The sequence below is a fragment of the Myxocyprinus asiaticus genome, chromosome 9, assembly GCF_019703515.2.
Source record: "Myxocyprinus asiaticus isolate MX2 ecotype Aquarium Trade chromosome 9, UBuf_Myxa_2, whole genome shotgun sequence".
NCBI lineage: Eukaryota > Metazoa > Chordata > Actinopteri > Cypriniformes > Catostomidae > Myxocyprinus > Myxocyprinus asiaticus.
Genome location: NC_059352.1, coordinates 257,501 through 283,493, shown reverse-complemented (window position 1 = coordinate 283,493; position 25,993 = coordinate 257,501). Strand labels below are relative to the sequence as shown.

At 39.1% G+C, this 25,993-nt stretch overlaps 1 protein-coding gene and 1 long non-coding RNA gene across 6 annotated transcripts in view; one reads left to right on the top strand and one right to left on the bottom strand.

Moving 5' to 3' along the window:
• caskb (calcium/calmodulin-dependent serine protein kinase b) overlaps positions 1-22,792 on the top strand; it is an 80,536-nt gene extending 57,744 nt beyond the window's left edge. Inside the window, exons 11-28 of one of the 5 annotated variants that reach the window (XM_051706072.1) lie at positions 440-457; positions 1,329-1,450; positions 3,752-3,829; positions 3,904-3,984; positions 6,147-6,335; positions 8,939-9,017; positions 9,126-9,211; positions 9,962-10,030; positions 10,232-10,300; positions 10,496-10,531; positions 12,437-12,475; positions 13,294-13,490; positions 14,683-14,798; positions 18,472-18,552; positions 18,645-18,725; positions 18,830-19,032; positions 19,127-19,210; positions 21,671-22,792. In XM_051706072.1, coding sequence (XP_051562032.1) covers positions 440-457; positions 1,329-1,450; positions 3,752-3,829; positions 3,904-3,984; positions 6,147-6,335; positions 8,939-9,017; positions 9,126-9,211; positions 9,962-10,030; positions 10,232-10,300; positions 10,496-10,531; positions 12,437-12,475; positions 13,294-13,490; positions 14,683-14,798; positions 18,472-18,552; positions 18,645-18,725; positions 18,830-19,032; positions 19,127-19,210; positions 21,671-21,847 — 1,805 coding nt within the window. In that variant the 3' untranslated portion in view covers positions 21,848-22,792. The remainder of the gene's footprint in view (positions 1-439; positions 458-1,328; positions 1,451-3,751; positions 3,830-3,903; positions 3,985-6,146; positions 6,336-8,938; positions 9,018-9,125; positions 9,212-9,961; positions 10,031-10,231; positions 10,301-10,495; positions 10,532-12,436; positions 12,476-13,293; positions 13,491-14,682; positions 14,799-18,471; positions 18,553-18,644; positions 18,726-18,829; positions 19,033-19,126; positions 19,211-21,670) is intronic. The other 4 variants (XM_051706076.1, XM_051706073.1, XM_051706075.1 and 1 more) reach the window with 4 other exon arrangements.
• The window catches only part of LOC127445800 (uncharacterized), a 113,396-nt gene that overhangs the window by 68,892 nt on the left and 18,511 nt on the right, over positions 1-25,993 (bottom strand). The gene's annotated exons all lie outside the window — the stretch shown is intronic.

Here is a 25,993-nt window from a genome sequence, read left to right as displayed (position 1 = left end):
GCATTGAATTTATTTAATACACGAGTTTCACAATTTGAGTTGAATTACTGAAATAAATGAACTTTTCCACAACATTCTAATTTATTGAGATGCACCTGTACATATATGAATCAGAATCAAACGAATCAGAATTGGGAAATCTGTATCAATACCCAGCCCTAATTGTATTGCTCTATTCTCTTAATGTATGTCAGAAATTGACTTATGCCTATTTTTAATTCTCCTGAAGAGTTTTATGACAAACAACTGAGACTTAAATGAAATCCATAAAGTCTCATGAACTATGAAGGAGCAACATCTGAGAAATGACATGTAGTGCTGGGAAAATGTTCATAGTGATCTAAAATATTAGTTTTAGTGTTTTCAGAGGAGAACAATATTATGTGTGTGTGTAAACTGATGGTGTTGTTGTGGTTGTTTTAATGCTGCTGTACCTTAGGATTGCTTGCTGCAGAAAGTAGGTATCTCTCACAGCCTTCATCATCATCATCTTCATCTGTTCTCCTGCATGCACCTCAGACCATCTGTCCATCACTCTCCATCCTGAATGCTTTGATCATCTTAAACATAATTCATGACAATCAACATGTAATAAAACTATCTGTGAATCTGTTTCCTCTCATTTCATGTCTGATATTAATAATGACACTATCCAGGGTGTGCTGAGTGACTCCAGTCAGGTCTCCTAAGCAACCAAATTGGCCCGGTTGCTAGGGAGGGTAGAGTCACATGGGGTAACCTCCTCGTGGTCGCTATAATGTGGTTCTCGCTCTCGGTGGGGCGTGTGGTGAGTTGTGCATGGTTGCCGCGGAGAATAGTGTGAAGCCTCCACACGCACTACGTCTCCACAGTAACGCGCTCAACAAGTCACGTGATAAGATGCGCGGATTGACGGTCTCAGACATGGAGGCAGCTGAGATTCGTCCTCCACCACCCGGATTGAGGCGAGTCACTACACCACCACGAGGACTTAGAGCGCATTGGGAATTGGGCATTCCAAATTGGGGAGAAAAAAAAATAATAATAATGACACTATCAGCCGTGTGTGTGTGTGTGTGTTATAAATGAAAGATCTGTGAACAGTCTGATGACCTCATCATATGCTCGTGTGTATTCACATGTAGCTTCACCTCCATGAACACAGAATGAGTTCACATTGAGACTCTCAGACTTTTGAATCATGTCACTGTCTGTTTCTATATTCATGTACATACATGTTTAATACTTCCTGTGATTGTGAGCTGCTGTCACTGATGCTGTGTGTGTGTGTGTGTGTGTGTGTGTGTGTGTGTGTGTGTGTGTGTGTGTGTGTGTGTGTGTGTGTTTAGGGGCCGTGTCTCAAGTTCTGGACAGTCTAGAAGAGATTCACGCATTAACGGACTGCAGTGAGAAAGATCTGGACTTCCTGCACAGCGTGTTCCAGGACCAACATCTGCACACACTGCTGGATGTGAGTACAACACACACACACACACACACACACAACAAACACTTTTTGCATTATTAGAATTTTAAAATATTAAAACCATTATTTAATTTATTTATTAATTGTTTTTTCAAATGAGGACGTCCCAAAAGGAAGGTTTTGTCCAATTTAGCTTACTTCTGGGTACAAATTTGTCTCCAAACTATAGCTAAGTACACACATACACACTCACACACACACACATACACACATACATACATGCACACACACAAACAGACACACACACGAAAGCCGCTGAAGTCACCTGTTCCGTTCTAATTGGCTGACATTGCAGATCTTCTTGGAGTCCATGCGCGCACATTTTTTTTTTTATCTGGAAATAGTGTTATGGGTGACATACAGCTCACTGAATAAACCACTTCCTGTGAACAAATGAACAGTAAACATTATTTCAACCCTCAGCAAAATGTGTTATACCGTGACAATCCATTCTAAAGACATCAGTGTATTTATATGAGCTTCTGTCATTATTTATTTATTCATTCTCCAGAAGTGTAACTTCAAATGTTTTTGTCCTTGTAATGAATTATTTTCATTGTAAGAAGTGTGTTTGATTGACAGCAGACAGAAATTGATTGTGTATTAGTCATTTAGTGATACACTCGCCAACCTGTCTAGATGTCAGTCAATTGTGTCGTCTTCAAAACTCCTGCTGAAGTCAAATGACGAGTGACCTTTAATAATCAGTCATAATCACATCAAACTATAAAACCCCAGAACCTTTCAACAATGATAAAGTCACCAGAGAACTGAACCGAATGGCTTGTTTACTCTGATTCACTTCAGTGTTTGTGTGTTGATGAATGTGGGGAAGAGTGGCAGAATGTTGCTGATGTTTGCACAAACTGTGTGTGTGTGTTTATGCATGTGTGTGTGTAAATAGTGCACACATTTGTGCAGAATGAGGAGCAAAACACTTGTATATTATTAGATTAAATTCAAGTGTAATTCATTCGGTGTACAGAGAGAGGTCAGGATTTGGGCTGAGATAGCAAAATATATATATATATATATATTTATATTTTTCAAAATACATCACTTCTTTTTTTAAAAACATTTAGAACAGTAATGTATTTTTCTTTTTAAAAGAAATTGATGCTGCTGTTTACTAAGGATGCATTAAACTGATCAAGAATTACAGTAAAGACATTTATAATATTAGGAATAAATGCGAGATTATTCATCCAAGAATCTTCTCCTGTGTTTGTCATGTACTGTTCATTAAAGCTCTTATTTTAAGACCTGAGACTCCATCTCTGTCCTCGTCTGATTCTCATATTGAATAGCTGAAACAACAGACTGATGAACTTCAGGAAACACGTGTTTCTCTTCGGTCATTTGTAAAACTAAAGTGACTTCAGTGTAAGAGAAGTGATTTCAGCACAACTGTTCTAATAATAACAAATGTTTCTTAAATATCAAATTAGCACATTATAATTATTTATCAAGGATAAGTTGACACTTTATTTTCTTTAGGAGACTGAAGACTAATGAAAATGGGGCTTTGCCATGATGAATATTAAAAGAAATACAATTTAAAACATGACTAAAGTTTTAGCAGTGTTTTTGATCAATTACATTTTTCCTTATTGAACAGAAGCATCAGTTTGTTTCAGAAATTTAAAAAGAAAGGTATATATTATAGATTATATATATATATATATATATATATATAAGAGGAATCATCATTTTAACCAAGTAGCATGTTTAGTCCAGGAATATTAAATGTTGAATGTAGATAAAATAAAAGTCTACTTGTTTTCACAGAAAATATCATTTTCATTTAAATGCACAAATATAACAATACATTGTAATGTCAAACATTTGTTAATAAGTTTTAATATTCTGCACAGACACTTCTGAGATCTTTCTGGATTCATGACACAAACGAATCATTGAATCAGTTCATTGTTTGAAAGATGAATTGAACTAACCAAATCTATCAGCTTTTAAATCAGAGACATTATTAAAACATCTTCACACGAGTCATAATAACACAAGTACTGCTGAGACCAAAGAAAAGGCCCATTCAAATCGTATGATATTCATGAGGTTTTATATTAAATGTAGGTTAATATAAGATATCTGACCCCGCCCGAGTCATAAAGGTGTTTGAAGTATAGTGCAGTAATGAGCTGTGTTATTGTTTTCACACTAATGTCACCACACACTTCACACACAACATTACAGAGTGTTCTGAGTGTGTCATGATCAACAGCACACACTGTATTCTGAACAGACATTCTTCAATGTTTGATGTTTCAGTTGTATGATAAAATCAACAGCAGATCTTCACCTCAAATCAGAAACCCTCCCAGTGATGCCGTTCAGAGAGCAAAAGAGGTGCGTTTAATTCTCTCTTTACTACAGCTTCAGCCCTTTATACACACCACTGAACTCTGCCTGTCCCCTCACAGGTCCTGGACACCATTTCCTGTTACTCAGAGAACATGGAGGCAAAAGAACTGAAGAGAATCCTCACACAGCCGCATTTCATGGTGCGTTCAGACACGATGAGTCGCTTTCGTTTCAAATCTTTATGTTCACGGTGATTCGAGACGAGTTTCTATGAAAACCACGAGAATGTTTTGAGTTTCGTCACGTAGACGCTGAATATCCATTTATAGTTTGACATTTACATTTGATTGAATTAGCAGATGCTTTTGGGTGAATCTAACGAAGACATATCTGAAAAAACCTCCCAAACTCTCATTGCTGTAATGTAATACTGAAATGTTGATTATTTTATTGAATCAATTGTTGTGTCTGGTTTTAATGACTATATTACAGTAATGAGAATGAGGTGTGTTTATTGGCATCAGAATCATGTCACAATGAAAAATATTTCTTAATGGTCCTATAAAAGTAGGCTTCATTCTCTTTAAATAAAAGGGTTATTCCTCATTGTTTTCTTTTGATGTTTGTATGAAGTACGAGTTTAATTCAGGTGATCGTGAGCAGCTGCTGTGACAGTCTGTCAGCTTTAAATACAGTCAGACTGATGAGGATGATGTTGTCATGGAGACGCAGGTCAGTCAGGGAGACGGCAGGTGTCAGAGCGACAGGTGGTGGGGGGGGTGTTGAGGGAAACACTGAAGACAGACAGGAAGTGTTGAGACAGGAACATGATCATGGAGTTTTACACACACACACAGTCACTGAGTATCTGCTCTGGAAAGCAGCGGTGAGGAATCCTGGGACATCACGGCACGCTTCACCTCACAGATTCGTTGTTTTTATATGTTAATTGGAGGCTTTTAGTGTACTGTTTGATAGTTTGGACTGAATTTAACATGTACCTGCAGGATTATATCAACACATGTGAAGATTTCAGCCAATGAGCAGAAAAATGAGACATAATAATCATTTGATTTGAACATTTTATTCAGCAGTTTCTCCAACAGTGCAGCGGATGTGTGTGATTCATACAGAGGAAGATCAAGATGATTTTTGATGTGAGCAGTGTTAAAGCGCTGCTGTTCTTTATAGTTGACTTGTTAGTGTACGTCAGATCCTATTATCAGCTCTTAGTGTGTGACACAAAGGGGATTTTTGCGATGATCCCAGCCGTCAGTCCCTCATAAACTCACAACCATCTGATAATACATTATAACTTATACTAAAATCATTCAAATAATAATGAAGTTCATGATGATGATGATGTTAAAGAAATGATCAGTTATACAGGTTTACACTATGAGAGGAGCTAAGGATAAATTATACACATACTCATTTTCTCAAGTTATACACAAAAGAAAACTAGCAATGTAATTATAAAAGTTTATAAAGTGTTGAATCTTTGGAACTTGATATATTTAAGATGAAACTTGTGTTGTCAGCCAGACATTATTTATTTTTAAATGATCTCTTTTCACAACACACAGCAGCTGTACAGGAAGTGATGCTGTAATGTCTGTAATATCTTAAAGCAGTTTTATTGAAAGTGCGATTGAACAATGTGCCTTAAAACATCATTTGTCTTTAGACCCCCAGTGAGCAAGACAAATAACTTCTCCTCTGACTATATGAATATATAATGCCAATATTAGTTATTAAGTTTAAAACAAGTCATGTATTAATCGAGTACACTGATTGGATGTTGATGGGCAATGTTTAAAAGTAGAGGATATCGATTGAACTGTCAATTTAATGATTAAATGTCTTTGAGGTCCATCCTGAATTAACTGTTGAAGTGCACATAGATGAAGTGTCCTGTTTTATTTGCCTGAATTTATTGTTTATATATTATATTTTAATATATAAGTGATGCAAGCAGTTATTATTATAATGATGCAAATTATTATTCTTTTAAAGTGTGAATAATTGGCTTAAGTTGTAAATGGAAGTTTTAAATGTAATTTTTGAAACACTCTTTGGAGTGTTCTGTAATGTACTTTGTTTATTGTGTGTGTGTGTGTGCGGCCAGTTTTCTGCTCAGATGTGACTGAAAGTGTGTACAAGGTGATCTAACCAGAACTAGAACTCAAGTAAACACACAATTACAGCTGCTGAGGAAGAGTTTCCATGAACACATGAACCACAGTCATCGAGTGCAGACACACACACCGTCTGTTACAGTTTATTAGGCTGTTTATTAATCATCTCTGTTGAGTATATGTGAATTGACATTGTACATTATGTGATGTTGTTTGTGTCGCAGGCTCTGCTGCAGACGCATGATGTGGTGGCTCATGAGGTTTACAGCGATGAGGCGTTGAGAGTAACTCCGCCCCCCACCTCACCATACCTGAACGGAGGCTCACCCGAGAGCATCAACGGAGAGATGGACCTGGAGAACGTCACGCGTGTGCGACTGGTGCAGTTCCAGAAGAACACGGATGAGCCCATGGTACACAGACACACACAGATTAATGAGTCCACAGACAGTGTGAGATTGTGCTAACTTTAACTTCTGAAGATAATTCTGTAATAAGCCCTTTTTATAACAGATTGTTATACATTTTAAACATGATAAAAAGGTTTTTCACTGAAGATAAGGCCTGAATCTCTTCAGAAATTAAGTCATTATTTGTTCTTTTTTTAACAAAGAAAGAGAGGCAAGTTTATTTATACAGCACATTTCATACATAATGGTAATTCATATGCTTTACATAGAAATAATACAGAGAAGGAAAATAAAGATACATAAATTCAGTTTTAACCCTTTAAGCTCTGAAGGTGTTTTTAAAGATTTCCTGTTTCAGTGGCATACCCAAAATTAAAGGATTATAACTCAAAACAAAAAAACAAGAAGGCTCAAGTGTTTGGTATCATTGTAAAGAAAACTTTTCACATTGTTTAATGATATGGATTATGATACATTCTGAGACTCTCAGCCTAAGAAACTGCAGAAAAATCACAAAATAAATTGAGCAAAAAATTAACTTTTTTCCCTTATTTTTCTGATTTGACATGATATACACTACCGGTCAAAAGTTTTGAAACACTTGACTGAAATGTTTCTCATGATCTTAAAAATCTTTTGATCTGAAGGCGTATGCTTAAATGTTTGAAATTAGTTTTGTAGACAAGAATACAATTGTGCCACCATATCAATTTATTTCATTATAAATCTAAAATTTAATTTAAAAAAAAAAAGTATTTGAAATGGATGACTTGGACCAAATAATAAAGAAAAGCAGCCAATAAGTGCCCAACATAGATGGGAACTCCTTCAATACTGTTTAAAAAGCATCCCAGGATGATACCTCAAGAAGTTGGTTGAGAAAATGTCAAGAGTACATGTCTGCAAATTCTAGACAAAGGGTGACTACTTTGAAGATGATCAAATATAACACAGTTTTGATTTATTTTGGATTTTGTTTAGACACAACATAATTCCCATAGTTCCATTTATGTTATTCCATAGTTTTGATGACTTTACTATTATTCTAAAATCTGAAAAACATTAATAATAATTATAATAAAGAATGAGTGTTTCAAAACTTTTGACCGGTAGTGTATCTCTGGATGTAAATATGATGGCTCCGAAAAACTGCTTTTGTTTTGTTCCCAATCATGTCAACTGTATCTGAGGAAAATGTTGTGTTGATACGACAAAGCAATCAAAAGTTATAACATTACAAATAAAATTTTAGTGTCCAAAAACGTCTCCAAACAAATAAAACATAATAATTGTACATAAGAACTAATTACACATGCAAACACAACAATGACTAAAGGTTTGTATAGCATGCAGACATGATTTTAGTAATGAGATTTCACAGAATGAGTTTCATTCTGTGTCATTTGAGTCATCATTGAGTCTGTGTCATGTATTTGGCGCCATCTCCTGGTGGTCATATGTAACATTGTGCTTCATGTGGATTATTTAATGATCTATACATCTGATTATCTTGTGTGTGGACTCGTTTGAAAGATAATCTCCTCCTCTAAGTAATGATATGTGATATTATATGTTCCATTTATTTATCTTGAAGTTATAAGTGAAAATGCAGCATATAAGCAACACCAACATAATTGTCAAAGACATATACTCAGCAATTACTCGCTATATTTTTATCTGTGATTAAAACAAACAGGCTAATTGTATTCTACTCTTCTAGAGCTTTCCAACAACATATGACACATGACTATTTGATCAGTTTGATGTTTTTTTTTACTGATTGCATTAATATTGTGACGAGGAGGAGGGCGTGGCCGGGCCGTGATGACGCACACCTGGTGCTGAGTTGTCTAATGAGCAGGAGAGAGATAATGAGGGGCCGGGACGCCAGTTCGAGAGAGAGAGATGTACATGTTGTGTGTGTGCGTCTTTGTTTTGTTTGCTGCAAAGCACTTTTATGTTATGTTTGAGTTATGTTCTGTCATTAGAGTTTACGTTGCTGTTCAGCTGGTTCCCGCCTCCTCCTTGCTGATGCTGTGAAACTCGTTACAAATATGTACAGTGCAATTTTTCTAATAAATTATCAAAATGGAGCACTTCTGATTTCAGTTCAGTTTTGGTCATAATGTCTACATGCATTGGAAAGTAGAGTTTCTAAACTTTCAAACGGTACTTATTATGTGTTAAGTCCGTAGTTATTAATATTTTGACAATAGTTTTTTTTTATCTGAGCTTAAAGGGTTAAAATCAATAAGGACAAGAAATAAAAATAAGAATAAAAAGAAAAAAATTAAAAAGGAATCTAATTTAGTATTTATTTGTATTAAAATGAGTAGAGAGGAAAGAGAATATGTGAAAAGTGAAAGCAGGTGCTGAACCTTTAGAAAAAGTTGCTCATTAAACTAATTATTTATTTAATGTTTACTATTTTTGCAACCTTGTTACCAATATTTGTGACTTGTCTGAATATAGTTTAAACCCCTGATGTATTTGATTTCATTTTGTAGCAATTAATTTAACTAAATAATGAAATACATACAATTCTGCAGCAGAATAAAGTGTGTCGTATTCTTGATTAAAACAGAAAGTGAATTGTGTGTTGACAGGGCATTACTCTGAAGATGAACGATCTGAATCACTGTATCGTAGCGAGAATCATGCACGGAGGAATGATCCACAGACAAGGTGCTGCTGATATCATCATCCACTCAAGAATAAACAACACTGCAGAATCCACATGTGTGGCCTTTATGTGCAATAAATGTGCATTAATGTGCTCGTGTTGTTTTTCAGGAACGCTGCATGTGGGAGACGAGATTCGTGAAATTAACGGCATCAGTGTCGCAAATCAAACAGTGGAGCAGCTGCAGAAGATGCTGGTGTGTGTGAGTGTGTGTGTGTGTGTGTGTGTGTGTGTGTGTGTGTGAGTGTGAGTGTGTGTGTGTGTGTGTGTGTGTGTGTGTCTGTGTGTGTGTGTGTGTGTGTGTGTGTGTGTGTGTGTGTGTGTGTGTGTGTGTGTGTGTGTGTGTGTGTGTGTGTGTGTGTGTGTGTGTGTGTGTGTGTGTCTGTGTGTGTGTGTGTGTGTGTGTGTCTGTGTGTGTGTGTGTGTGTGTGTGTGTGTGTGTATATGTGTGTGTGTGTGTGTGTGTGTGTGTGTGTGTCTGTGTGTGTTTGTGTGTGTGTCTGTGTGTGTGTGTGAATGTGTGTGTGTGTGTGTGTGTGTGTGTGTGTATATATATGTGTGTGTTTGTGTGTGTGTGTGTGTTTGTGTGTGTGTTTGTGTTTGTGTGTGAATGTGTGTGTGTGTGTGAGAGTGTGTGTTTGTGTGTGTATATGTGTGTGTGTGTGTGTGTGTGTGTTGTATGTGTGTGTGTGTCTGTCGTGTGTGTGTGTGTGTGTGTGTGTGTGTGTGTGTGTGTGTGTGTGTGTGTGTGTGAATCAAACTCTCTGACACACACACACACAGATGATTCTTCATCATTTGTGTCATGTCAGACTTATTTAAACATGTTGATCTCTTTTGAAGTGCCTTACATTCTTAAATAATCAAACAGTGATGACAGCGATCAGATTTGATTTCCTGCACTAGTGAGAACTGTTGCTTTGTATCTGTGTTTGTTTTCAAACAGCGTGAGATGAGAGGAAGCATCACATTTAAGATTGTACCGAGTTACCGCAGTCAGTCTCTGTCCTGTGATGTAAGTGTTTCCTTCACTCTGTAGTGCACACTAGATCTTCTCTGTCATTTTGAGTGAGTGCGCCACACTGTGGTCAACACTGAACAGCTGATGTGTTTGTCATCAACTGAAATAAATGCATGTTTTGTGTAAAGCTGCAGTAGTTTTGCTCTTCTTGTCTTCTCGTGGTCTCTAACTGTGTTTGGATTTGTTGTATTTCAGAAAGATTCACCAGATCTGTCCAATCAGTCTCCTGCTAACGGACACTCCAGTGTCACCAGCTCAATTTTAGTAAGACACTGGATTCACACACATCTCTCATGAGTAGACTTTAATAACCTTTGATTATATTACAGTGGACATTATCTGATTTTTAGGTTGTGATATTGAATTATTTTCTAGCCCAACACAGAGTATTTATCTCTCAAAACAAGTGAAAATTCAATTATAATGAGCAATTCATAAAGTCATAACTTCTGTGTGCAGGATTTGCCCTCGACGATCCAGCCCAAAGGTCGACAGGTGAGACCAAAGTCCAGTTTAGTTGTTTTAGTTTCAGTGCATCTGAACACCTCGATGTATGTCTGTGTGTGTTGGCAGTGATGTGTGTGTGTTTTTGTATGTTTTGAGTCTCCAGCGATGTCACAAATCACTGGTGGTTAATCTAAAAGTCAGTAAGATACAGTCAGAATCTAAGAAACATTCACACACCTTAAAGTGAAAGCAAATCACTCGATTTATGTAAGTGATAATGTAGAGTCAGTCGTTGTTATCACCAAATAAACCCTGACGTGAATCTGAGCACTCTTTTATCATCCTGAAGGGATTATTTTGTGATAACAACCAGCTAACTGTACATTATCCTGCTTATTACACAGCTACTAACCAAATAAATAAATAAATGGTCATAAAATATTGATTTGCGTTGTAATTATGTAATTAAATGAGAAGAAAGAAATCACTGTAAAGCTGGTTTCCACCTCCGGTTTGTGTCGTAGTTCTGTTGGTGTTTATATTGTTAATATTGACCATCTACACTGGGGGCCAAAAGTGTAGAATAATGTACAGATTTTTCTGTTTCAGAAGGAAATTGGTACTTTAATTCACCAAAGTGGCATTCAGCTGATCACAGAGTATAGTCAGGACATTACTGATGTAACAGCACCATCACTATTTGAAAAAAGTCATTTTTGATCAAATCTAGACAGTAGTCATCACTCCAACACCTTATCCTTGAGTAATCATGCTAAATTGATCATTTGGTACTAGAAAATCACTTGCCATTATATCAAACACAGCTGAAAGATATATTTCATGTACAACAGTAAAGAGAAGACTCAGGCGTGCAGGCCTTATGGGAAGAATTGCAAAGAAAAAGCCACTTTTGAAACAGAAAATCAAAAAGAAGAGGTTGGAGTGGGCAAAGAAACACAGACATTGGACAACAGATAATTGGAAAAGAGTGTTATGGATCTTAACCCCATTGAGCTTTTGTGGGATCAGCTAGACTGTAAGGTGCATGAGAAGTGCCCGACAAGACAGACACATCTATGGCAAGTGCTACAGGAAGTGTGGGGTGAAATGTCACCTGAGTATCTGGACAAACTGACAGCTAGAATAACAAGGATCTGCAAAGCTGTCATTGCTGCACATGGAGGATTTTTAGATGAGAACTCTTTGAAGTAGTTTAAGAAGTTCTGAACATTATTTTCAAATTGTAATAGTAATTTTTCACATTATTAATGTCCTGACTATACATTGTGATCAGTTGAATGACACTTTGGTGAATAAAAGCACCAATTTCTTTCCATAAGAGCAAAATCTGTACATTATTCCAAACTTTTGGCCGCCAGTGTAACTGCTCATTATCCAGCTTATCACAAGACTACTTGTCATATAAATAAAATAATTGGACATAAAATATTGATTTGAGTTCAGATTATTTTATCAGCTTACATGTTGAGTTTGCAGAGTGAATGACGATGACTTGCAACACCCAGATAAGCGGTCTGATATGTCTAAATCTCCAGATGTGCTGTTGTTACTCAGAAATATCAGACCACTAGATGGCGCCATTGACCAATCAGAATCGAGTATTCTAAAGCGCTGTGTAATAACCCATAATAAACCTGCAGAGCTTCACATGTTCTGTGCTGATTTTGGGGGAAATTCTGTGGAATGGATGTAAACATGGTGAAATGTGTTTCAGAGTGTACTGTAGTAAAAGAAACATGACTTTATCACCAGGAGAATATTTGCCCCTGAAATGCAGATATTTTGGTTTAAATGCGTGTTATTATTGTCAGTTTAATGAGAACTCCTCTCCCTCACTGTAACATGTGATAACTGCATCATCCTGCATTCTTGTGCACGCTCGTTCTGTTCTACTGCATGATGTGTGTGTGTGTGATGCTTTCAAACCTTTAGATCTCCAGACCTGCTGTGAAGGATAAATTGTTCCGTAAGGTGAGTTTTTCAGGTTCAGTAGAATAGAAACTGATTCATGTTGTCTGATTCTCTCTGATTCAAACTGAATGTCCCATCAGGCTTTGCTCCTCTAGTTTGTTCTTTTAGACCCTGCCAGCTTTCCATAGTGATGGTCCCGCCCCTCACCCAACTGGCCAATCACCTTTAGTTTGGTCCACATCACAGATGGTTGGCTGTTTAGATATGCCTGTGCTGTCAGTCAGGGGATTTTCTTGACTATGTGTGTGTGTGTGTGTGTGTGTGTGTGTGTGTGTGTGTGTGTGTGTGTGTGTGTGTGTGTGTGTGTGTGTGTGTGTGTGTATGTGTGTGTGTATATGTGTGTGTGCGTGAGTGTGTGTGTGTTGAACTCCATTACATGTAGGGATGCACTGATATAGACATTTTGGCTAATACTGACAGCCAGTAATTATTTTTATCATGCCCAATAACCAGTATGAGTGCTGGTATTATAAATGTATAAATGTCTGGACAAAATAAGCTCTGATATATTGTACTTTAAAAATGGCTAATATTTGCAGATACACATACAGGCTACGTGCACACTGAAACATTTTCGTTACATTTACGCCTCTTATCCACACTAGAATGGTAGAGTGTTTTTGAAAACGCTCTGTCTTCAGAAAATAATTAGTAAACTGAAAATATAGTTCACAGAAATATCATGCATCCCAAATGACATTACATTCTTTTAATCATTTGTACTGATGAAATTACACGTTTTCTGTCATTAGTTCTTCCTCTCACTGTGTTTGTTTTGAATATCAGTCGATGATGTGAGCGTCTTGTGTTGTTTTCAGATCTACGTGCGAGCACAGTTTGAGTACGACCCTTCTAAAGACGACCTGATTCCCTGTAGAGAGGCGGGCGTGCGCTTCAGAGTGGGCGACATCATTCAGATCATCAGTAAAGACGATCATAACTGGTGGCAGGGCAAACTGGAGAACACGAAGAACGGCACAGCGGGACTGATCCCGTCACCGGAGCTGCAGGAGTGGTGAGATGCACAAAACACTTTCACTCTGGAATCAATTAGGGGTGTAGTGGTTCAAAACTCTCACGGTTCGGTTTGTACCACGGTTTCAATACGGTTTGGTATTTGCTATGTTCAGAGAGAAATATATATTACCGCCAAATCCAAAAAACTCAATTTGGTAAACAGCTTTGCCATCACTAAAAATCACAATGGATTTACTACAGTAACCATAGTTTCACCATGGTATTTGTAGTAAATTCATAGTAACCACAAATATGATTACTGTCATGGTTACAGTATATAGTAAATTCATGGTTACTATATAGAAACTACAGTATTACTGTCATAAAGCCATGATTCATTGTATCAAAACCATACTGACAGCAGTCATTGTTATTACAACATTACTATAGTAAAACCATGGTTCATTTCTATTAGGGTCATAACAAACATAAAGTGCATTTTAAACTCAACATATATTCAACATTAGGAAGCTGTAGCCGACATATCTACTGAAGGAATAACTTTGATATTAAAGTGGATATGAGAAGAGATGTTGTGATACGGCTGGGGTGTTTTAATCATACGCTGAAATCCCAAATCTTCATCAGTGGAGAAGGGCACCATATCGTTGGCAATGAACAGTCCAAGTGCTTTATTTCTGGTTTCATGTCTGTCAGAATTAGCACTGAGTGTCTGTGTCAGTTTCGGCTCACCTGCGGCTCTGTGCGCTGTGTAATGTTTCCCTGGGTGATGTCAGCATAAATTATTAATTATATCGATGTCGAGCGATGTCTGCAAACAGTGCCTGTTTTGTAAATGTTTTTTGACCATTGCTGTTGTAATTGACTGCGAAAAGAAAATATTCCCAGACAGAAGACTCGATTAATGCAGGGGCTTCTCTATCAGTGGCTCGTTTTCTCCGCTTGCCATTTTCAACTACACACAATGCGTGCAGAACTGTGATGTCATCAAGTGAAAAACGGGCAGAGCGTATCCATCTACAGCTCCATTCAGGGTTATTAGAGGAGGTTGGAACTGTGCTTGTCTTTTTGACACTTTGTTTTCTTTGCCAAACCTTGTGCCCCAGATGCGTCATTAAACTTCAGGTGATACGTGGTGCCAGTTCGTTTTCTACATAGAACCCGTTACACCCCAAGAATCAATGTTAACCTGTGTGAGCTGGAGCTGATTCTGTGTGTGTGTTTGTCAGGCGTGTGGCGTGTATAGCGATGGAGAAAACCAAACAGGAGCAGCAGGCGAGCTGTACATGGTTTGGCAAGAAGAAGAAACAGTACAAAGACAAATATTTAGCCAAACACAACGCAGGTAATGAGACGCCAACACTCTGCTGCTTTATTTCTGAATGAAATGTTGATCTCACACGTGTACACACACACACACACACACAAACACACTCACACACACACACACACACTCACACACACACACACACACACTCTCACACACACACACACACACACAAACACACTCACACACACACAAACACACTCACACACACACACACACACACTCTCACACACACACACACACACACAAACACACACACTCACACACAATCACACACTCACACAAACACACACGCACTCACACAATCACACACACACACTCACACACACTCACACAAACACTCACACACACACAGACACACACAAACACACTCACTCACACAAACAAACACACACAATCACGCACTCTCACAATCACACACACACACACACTCACACAAACACACACACACGCACTGACACACTCACACAAACACACACACGCACTCACACACTCACACAAACACACACACACACACGCACTCACACACTCACACAAACACACACACACACACGCACTCACACACTCACACAAACACACACACACACGCACTCACACACTCACACAAACACACACACACGCACTCACACACTCACACAAACACACACATACTCACACACACTCACACAAACACACACACTCACACAAACACACGTACACACACACACTCACACACACACTCACACAAACACACACACTCACACACACACACACACACACACTCACACAAACACACACACACAAATACACACACACACACACACACTCACACAAATACACACACTCACACAAACACACACACACACACGCAAACACACACTCACACAAACACACACACACGCACTCACACACTCACACAAACACACACATACTCACACACACTCACACAAACACACACACTCACACAAACACACGTACACACACACACTCACACACACACTCACACAAACACACACACTCACACACACACACACACACACACACTCACACAAACACACACACACAAATACACACACACACACACACACTCACACAAATACACACACTCACACAAACACACACACACACTCACGCAAACACACACACAAACACACACACTTGAGCAGTGTTTCCTTATAGAACAGACATACGGTATATACTGTATCTGATGGATGAATTTGTATTTATATTGTCAGATTGTTTTTATAAATCTCACCTGAAATGTTTATTAATGAGATTTAGAGTGTATGAATGTATGAAGTGTGTGTTAGTTTTGTGTCGGTTTATGACCGCATGGCTCATAAGTGTGTGTTCAGTGTGTCCTCTTTAATGCTGATTGTGTGTGTGTGTGTGTGTGAGTGTGTGTCTGAGTGTGTGTGTGAATTTGTGTGTGTGAAGCTGCAGTTGTGTTGGTTGTAATGTTTGTTTAACTGACCCCTGTCCATTTTACACGCTGTCTTCCCTTAATGGCCCCCCCGCATGTAAGTAACTAAATGTGTCTTCTTTTGCTTCTTGTCTTCAGTAACATACAGTTGTTTTCATTTGTTAACCAGTAATGAAACGAGTGTTAGGGTTAGTGTTCAAATCAATCAATATGATTGACAGAAATGATTCCCAGTGAAACTTTGGTGAGATCCTCTGATGGATGTTTCCCTCAATGAACAGCACTGATGATTGTCACTCCAGAATGAGTTTAAGTGTTGATCTCATCACTCACTGGACACATTCACACTGAAGCTAAATCCTCTTATACTAGATGAGTATTTCATCTGGTTCTGTTCACACACACTTCTGGAGTGACAACTGTAATCTACAGTCCAGTGCACTCCTAATAAAGTCATATAGTGACAATCACATGAACATTAAATCTGTGTACAGAACTGAACATCTAGTATATATACAGTATACACCGATCAGCACCAACATTAAAGCCACCTGCCTAATATTGTGTAGGTCCCCCTCGTGCCAACAAAGCAGCGCCAACCCGCATCTCAGAACAGCATTCAGAGATGATATTCTTCTCATCACAATTGTACAGAGTGGTTATCTGAGTTACCGTAGACTTTATCAGTTCAAACCAGTCTGGCCATTCTCTGTTGACCTCTCTCATCAACAAGGTGTTTCCATACACAGAACTGCCGCTCACTGGATGTTTTTTGTTTTTGGCACCATTCTGAGTAAATTCTAGAGACTGTTGTGTGTGAAAATCCCAGAAATACTCAAACCAGCCCATCTGGCACCAACAATCATCCATGTGATTATCTAATCAGCAATCGTGTGGCAGCAGTGCAGTGCATAAAATCATGCAGATACGGGTCAGGAGCTTCAGTTAATATTCACATCAACCATCAGAATGGGGAAAAATGTGATCTCAGTGATTTGGAGCGTGGCATGATTGTTTTTTAGTTTTTATTTTTTTTGGATTTTTTCCCCCTTTCTCCCCAATTTGGAATGCCCAATTCCCAATGCGCTCTAAGTCCTCGTGGTGGCGTAGTGACTCGCCTCAATCCGGGTGGTGGAGGACGAATCTCAGTTGCCTCCACGTCTGAGACCGTCAATCCGCGCATCTTATCACGTGGCTTGTTGAGCGCGTTGCCACGGAGACATAGTGTGTGTGGAGGCTTCACGCTATTCTCCGCGGCATCCACGCACAACTCACCACACACCCCACCGAGAGCGAGAACCACATTATAGCGACCACAAGGAGGTTACCCCATGTGACTCTACCCTCCCTAGCAACCGGGTCAATTTGGTTGCTTAGGAGACCTGGCTGGAGTCACTCAGCATGCCCTGGATTCAAACTCGCGACTCCAGGTGTGATAGTCAGCGTATTTTACCACTGAGCGACCCAGGCCTCCTGTGTGGCATGCTTGTTGGTGTCAGACGGGCTGGTTTGTGTTTGTCTGTACTTGTGACTTTGATGAAGATGAGTACCACTAATTACAGAGCACATAATGTGTATCTTAAAACTACACATTGTCATATCAGCAACCACTTGTACTTACTCTTAATTACTCTGATTAGGGTTAGCAAAGTCTCATGAGCCTTAAGTACACTTAACACAGTAACAGTTATTGGCTCATTCAGAGTCAGACATGACCCGACTTTAATTACAGAGCTAATAAGAGTTTTCTTTCTTTGTATTTTTTTCTGTCTAGATTCAGAAGAACCGGCTTATAAGAGTCATTTGTTTGGGTATCGGACTACTCTGGTCGCTCTGTGTTTTGCGTTGCTGATTCAATAGCGGTGTTGCAGTGCTGTTAAATGGTAGTGCAGGAAACACTGTCAGTGTATGTTAGTACGGTGTCCCGTCCGCATTGGTGGAAAAATGCTCGTTTGAGAACAGTAAAAAAAACTAAAGTCATGAAAATCATACAGTTCTGGTATTTCTTACTCAGAACCGGTTCTCGGTTCTCAATATGATGTAATACACTGTCAGCTATCACAAATTCTTTGATTCTGTGCACACACACAGTGATAATTTAGAGGATTCACTCCTGTATTTATTTAAATGTGTTTGACACAAAGGTTTTTTCAGTGTGTTTGTGGCCACTGTAACACCAGCTGTCATCACTCGTCATGTTTCAATCTCTCTCGTCCCTCATCACAAACACACTCTTAAACTTCATCAGAATGAGTTCACATCGCTCACACCGATCTGATTCTCCTGCAGTGTTTGATCAACTAGATCTGGTGACGTATGAAGAGGTGGTGAAGCTGCCGGCGTTCAAGAGGAAAACACTGGTGCTGTTGGGTACGAGCTCACACACGTTTGCTCTCCTGTCATGATTACTGTGAATGCTGTTGATCATGTGACTCATTGTTCGAGCTGATATTCGCCCGCAGGTGCTCACGGGGTCGGCAGGAGACACATCAAGAACACACTCATCGCCAAACATCCCGACAGATTTGCCTATCCTATTCCACGTAAGAGACGATACTTTGCGTTAATACCAAAATATAAAGAAAAATCCAATTTTACAACTGAATGTCAAAATGACTTTGTGTGTGTTTCTTCAATCATAAAACAGACACGACTCGACCGCCGAAGAAAGACGAGGAGAATGGGAAGAATTACTACTTTGTGTCACATGACCAGATGATGCAGGACATCTCAAATAACGATTATCTGGAGTACGGCAGCCACGAAGACGCCATGTACGGCACGCGCCTCGAGACGATCCGCAAGATCCACGAGCAGAACATGGTCGCCATCCTGGACGTAGAGCCACAGGTACTCTCAACCAATCGGATTTCACCTGCAATGACGTCATCTCTCTCGTCATGTCCGTGAGCCGTTCTGATGTCATCACGTTGTGTTTTCACAGGCGCTGAAGGTTTTGCGGACGGCTGAATTTGCACCGTACGTCATCTTCATCGCTGCACCGACCATCACCCCCGCTATGACTGAGGTCAGAGTTCAATCCGTCAAGAGTTACACATAAACACGCATTTCTGTTTCCTCTTCTGTTTTGTGTCTGTGCAGCATGTTCATGTCTGTCTGAAGATCTTCACTTCTCATGATGGTCCTGATGTTTACTACTGACTAACAGACCCCGTTCACACCTGGTCATGAGACATGTCTTTTTTGACCACTTGTGTTATGAGGATTTTGAGGTGTGTTACTCCATGATGATGAACCACAAAAACATTTAAAAAGACTTGATTATGCTTAAATTTAATCTAAGCGCAAACATGACGTGTTGAGCAGAATTATGAGTTATTTTAGTGGAGTAACTGTACTAATGTGTATGTGCTTCTCATCTGTGTCACACTGAAGACACACTGAAGAAGTTCTGTAACCTTTTGAGCATGTACCGTATATGTGTGAGCTTTTTTTACAGTATCTGCACATATCCGGCACAGTTTAAACTCTTATATTAGCACATTGGTTTATTATGAAGTGAGTGGGTGGTGCTCTGCTGCGTTTACACCACGAGCCCAGTGTGTTCGCATGTGTCTTCGACCACTTTTGACCATTTTGAATGTGATTGAAGTGGACAAATCTCTAAACGTTTTGGACCCTATTTACACCTGTATTTAGCGTTGTCCTGTTTCAAACAGATCGCCCAAAACTCATCTGAATACCAGGTGTAAACGGGTCCAGAGACCCTCAGACAGACAGCATCAGAGGATGTCCCGCCCATCTGTCTGCTTTTAAAATTGTTCATTGCATGCTGCTTTTGTCACTCACTGCATGTGTGTGTCGATTATTTCGTGTCATTTCTTTGTGCGGCTCTCAGCTGCCTCGATGGTGCAGAAAACTGCCTGTAAGTAACAGACATGTGATAGTGAGAAAATCCATTCACTGATGCATCACAATTCTTTCTCAAACGATTCTAGATCAATACTATATTTTAAATTCATTATTATCAGTTCTGTGCAGACAAATATACTATGTGTGTGTGTGTGTGTGTGTGAGCCTTCAGACGTTTAACAGCCAGTGACAATGAGTGTTTACATGCACCAGTACACTGATAACCACCACGGATCAGCTTCTCCAAACATTCTGGCAAACTGTGTTAACATGAGATTTGATATTGTCCAGTTATCCTCTGCTTTTGATGTCAAAATGTCATGTGCACAACACTTGTGCATATTGGACAAGTCGGTAAGAATGTGGTAAACGTGTTTACATGCAACGTGAAATCAGGGTAATGAGCAAAATCTACCCGATCTCTATCATTTATGACCTTACCCCCTACCTTACATGACCACATGCTTTTACTATTATTCAGCATAATTAGTGTAAGAATGTGCATGTAAACGTTCCTAAAGAAAACAACCAACCTGTGTTTTGCGTCATGAACTCTATTTAATAATTTAATTTAATAAATGATTTTACACAGGAATCACAATCATGGGACACACTTGCCACTATCGGGCCAGTGTGAGCCTGGGCTATCAACTGGGCAGCTGGGGCAAATAGCCTCAGACCTCGAGCCCAAGACCAAAATCGATCTGTGTTCCCACCATCTGGCCAATAGCCCCGCAGTGTTGCCCTAAAACCCGCATTTAAAACACACCACCCTGGTGCCAACGTCACACACCCCGCCCATTTCACAAACAAGAGCGAAACTTAAGCATGTTATTAAGTTATCTAGAATATCGAGTTTATATCATTTGTAAACATTAGCTAGCTAGCAAGATACAGTAAGGTAGCGTTGACAACTCACCGACTGTAAGTGCCATGGTGTCCCAGCACACTGTCCATGACCTCAAACCATGGAAAGTTCTTTCATTGTGCGTTTTAACGGATCTGTACTGTGCCTGCCAAAGGCCATAGGCTGTTGGCCCTGAGAAAGCCCCGAGGCGGCACAATGAAGCCCCGGAAGTGACAGTGGGAATGCAACTGGCCCTGGCACGAACTAGCACGCCCTCATTTGGCCCGATAGTGTAAACTCAGCTACTGTAACACACTCGAAAGTTCATCACAGACAGAAAACGAGATGAGATTTTAATAACACAGTTTAAGGTCGCTCTGAATGAAGCCACAGGACCGCATCTGATATGAGGTTATTAAATTGAGTTATTCTGTTTCTGATGGCATCATTGCAGATATATTTTAATATGACTTCTGTCTGGAATCTTTAAACATCTTGTAGCATTGAGCTAACTTAACTAAACTGGCGCTGAAAAATTGAAATGCATCAAGAATCGTTTTGAAATTGAATCGTGATTCCCTGAATCTAAATTAAATTGTGAAGTGTCTAAAGATTCTCACCCCTAGTAGTACGACTCGCAGTGTTGATTGTGTGTCAGTGTGTAGCTCATGTGTTTTATTGGTGAATGCCCCTTGTGTCTTTCTAATCATCAATGAAATCACTTGTTTGTCACAGTTTTTACTGATCTTCATGTGACGCTTGTTTCAGGACGAGTCTCTGCAGCGACTGCAGAAGGAGTCGGAGGCGTTGCAGCACTCGTACGCACATTACTTCGATCAGACCATCATCAATAACGAGATTGACGACACCATCCGTCTGCTGGAGGAGGCCATTGATCTGGTGTCCAGCACCTCACAGTGGGTGCCTGTATCCTGGGTGTACTAACAAACACCCTCACGTGCCCACAGCCATTCCTCATTAAACACACACTCGCGAGAACTACCGGGGCGTAGTGCTGTATATATCTATACATATATAAATATCTATAAATATGAATATATAAGTCATAGATATGGTCCTGTACTTATATCAAGGGGGGTTGATGACGTTTTATACTCTTTTCTTTTTAAAATGTACAAGACGGCGTCTCATAGCAATGACGATCACAGACAGTCATGTGGGGAGGAGACCCCTACCAATCCAAACCTACAGTCTGTGGGCGTGGTTATGGTGACACGCCCACCAACAATTGATAAGCACAGTTGACCGCGCCACAATGCCCACGGCCACGAGCACAACTGCGAGACGGCTCGCTGCATTCTGCCCGTCCCGGGTCACTGGGACTCCACGGCCCGTTTCATGCACCCCTCTGTTTACAGATGTAGGTTTGCTGGTGCAGTCGGTGTCACCAGTGATACGACATCATCTCCTGGAGGAAATTTCTTGCTCATTTCCCAATCTGCTCTGAGAGAGGCAAGGAAGTGGGACGGACACCTATGCACACTCACACAACCTCTGAATGGACAACTTCCCTCATGATCCTGTGTAGTGACGTGTTTGTAAATTGTCCTGGATTTGATTTCTTGTGTGGAATGAGAGGAAAATCTTCATTCCTAGATCCATCATTTCAGAAAATGTGCTGTCTTTAAAAAAAGAGCATTATTGTTTTACTTTGATAAAACGCAGAGGATTTTATTGTGTAAATGTTTCAATGGTGCGTACATTTTGCGATTGAAATAGTGTGCATAAACATAATTGAACAGACTGTGTGAACTCTTCATTTCATTTTGCCCTGTGTAAATGATAAAACTGCTCTTCACTATGTTTTGTTTTGTTTTTTTAATCTCTTTCCTTTCATGTGTTGAAAAAGTAAATTGAAATTTGAAATCAGATCATGCATGTTGTTTCTCTGTGAGTGGGGTGTGGAGATTTCCTCTGTTAGATGATGCTGTTTGTCACTCGCCGTCTCGTCTCACAGAACTAATGAATGCACCTATTCAGCAGTTATTCAGTGTCAAGGAAAAATACATTTATTTGGTCTTGCTCAACATATTTTAACATATCACAACATGTGTCATCGAGTAAATTGTCTGGTGGATATTTTGTAAAATTAGTTTAGAAACGTCTAAATCAAGTCAAGTCATTTTTATTTGTATAGCGCTTTTCACAACACACATCGTTTCAAAGCATCTTTACAGAAGATCATGCATTAACAGAAAATGAACCTGTAATATCTATAAAGTCATAGAGTCATCATTGTGTAGTTTGATTAAAATATGATTGTAAATTGTGTATAAAAATAAGTAATTAAATAATAATTGTATTTATAACCCCAGTGAGCAAGCTGAAGGTGACTGTGGTAATTAACACTGTGACTCACTGTGGGGGCCAGTTCCCCTCTGACTAACATCATGAATATAATGACAATATTACTTATGTATAGTGCAGGTCATGGTTTAAAATTAGTGTTAAGGACCAGTAACTGTAAGATTAATGACTAATGTCTTTGAAGTTCATCCTGGATTAACTGCAGAAGTTCACATAGATGCATTGTCCTTGTTAGTTGGCTGATGAAGGGTTTTATTGGCAATTAATTGATAGTTTATGTATTCCATTATAAGAGTGTAGTCCATCAATAGATCAAGGTGATGCAGGCAGAGATCAGTGAGGAGCATCGCAGTTCAACCAGCAGGTCATTTCGGTGAGGTTCTGTGAGGTCTATCCTAAGTCCAAGGTTCAGGCAATGGCATATGAAGTATCCCATGTCTTACGGTTGGAGCTGGCATCAGTTCATCCTCTGAAGTCCATAGACTCAAGTGATGTCTGGCTGGCACCAGCTGCATTTAGTCATCATCACTCAGAGACATGTAGCAGTGGAGTCTGACACCAAGCAGGACCAGAGCTGGATCCAGCCGGTTCTGGTGACCTCAGGATAGGAGTCCCGAGATTGAGACATGGAAACAAATAGAATAATATTAGCGTAGATGCCATTAAATGTATTGCAGTGTTATAGATCATGATGGATGTTTCTGGTTCTGGAAGACCTAACTAAAGCAGACTAATTGTGAGTTGAATGATAAATTAGGTGTATGTCTGACTAAATAGATGAGTCTTTAGTCTAGACTTAAACTGAGTGAGTGTGTCTGCATCCCGAACAGTGTTAGGGAGACTATTCCATAGTTTAGGAGCCAAATAGGAACAGGATCTACCTCCTTTTGTGGATTTTGATATTCTAGGAACTATTAACAGGCCAGAATTTTGCGATCGTAATGAATGTGATGAATATAGCGTGTCAGAAGGTCACTTAAGTACTGTGGAGCTAGACCATTTAAAGCTTTGTATGTAGTTAACAGAATTTTAAAATTAATACGAAATTTAACAGGTGGCCAATGTAACGATGATAAAATGGGGCTTATATGATCATATTTCTTGGTTCTCATCAGCACTCTGACAGCTGCATTTTGAATCAATTGAAGTTTATTTATTGATCTTGCTGGACATCCTCCCAGTAATGCATTACAATAATCTAGTCTTGAGGTCATGAACACATGAATTAGTTTTTCGGCATCGGCAACAGAGAGCATGTGTTGTAATTTAGTAATATTTCTGAGTTGGAAGAATGCTGTTCTACAAACATTGGTAATTTGATTTTCAAAGGACAGATCGGTATCAAATATAACACCTAAGTTCTTCACTGTAGAAGACCATGTAACAGTACATCCATCGAGAGTCAAATTATATTTTAGCGGCTTATTTTTAGAGGTTTTTGGTCCAATAATTAGTACCTCTGTTTTGTCGGAATTGAGTAGAAGGAAATTTCTGGCCATCCAATCTTTGATTTCATTGATACACTCTGCTAATTTGGAGAATTGTGAATTTTCATCGGGTTTCGAAGAAATATAAAGTTGGAAGATTATTAGTGAAGCTGTCTTTAGTGGTCGAAAGAATAGTTCTACCTGAACGATAGCGTGATGTAGATTGAGTAACTGATCACAGCATACAAGAGATGAGGTAATGATCTGTGATGTCATCGCTCTGCGGTAGAATTTCTAAAGTATCAACATCAACTCCATATAAATTAAATCTAGCGTATGATTATGGCGATGAGTTGGTTCTGTCATATTTTGTCGGACTCCAAGAGAGTTGAGAATATTGATAAATGCTAATCCCAATGTGTCATTTTCATTATCTATGTGAATGTTGAAGTCACCAACAATTAAAGCTCTATCTACATTAACTACTAGATCTGATAGAAAATTTGCAAATTCACCAAGGAAATCGGAATAAGACCCAGGTGATCTATATACTGTAGAAAGGGCAAAAGACGACTAGAGATTTTTTATTTATATCTATATCTGACGGTGTCACATTAAACATTATTAGTTCAAAAGACTTAAACTTATATCCTGTCCTCTGAGTAACACCAAAAACTTCACTGTAAAACACCTCCTCCTCGACCCTTCAAACGAGACTCATGTTTATAACAATAAACTGGGGGAGTAGATTCATTTAAACTAATATATTCATCCGGTTTAAGCCAGGTGTCAGTCAAACAGAGCACATCCAAACTATGATCTGTAATAATTTCATTTATAATTAGTGCTTTGGTTGAAAGAGATCTAATGTTTAGTAGCCCAATCTTTATATGATGTTTATCTTCAATTATTATTATTATTATTTATTTATTTATTTTTCAAGTTTTACCTTAATCAAAAAATTTTCTAAATGATTTAGTGAGGGGTTTGTGTTTGGTAGTTCGGGGAACAGACTGAGTCTCTATATGATATCTTGGTGATACAGTCTCTATGTGTTGTAGTTTATGTGACCTGTGTGACGTCCCAAGGCAGCTAACAGACATTCGGATTAACCTGCTTCCTGACCTGGGCCCCAGTTAGTCAAATACTTTCATTATTAAGACTATGAGCCAAATTACTAGAGAGGAGAGTGGCACCTTCCCTGGAGGGATGGAGTCCATCTCTCTTTAGCAAGTCATGTCTACCCCAAAAACTCTTCCAATTGTCCAATAAATCCTATGCTATTCTCCGGACACCACTCAGACATCCAGCCGTTCAGTGACACTAATCTACTATA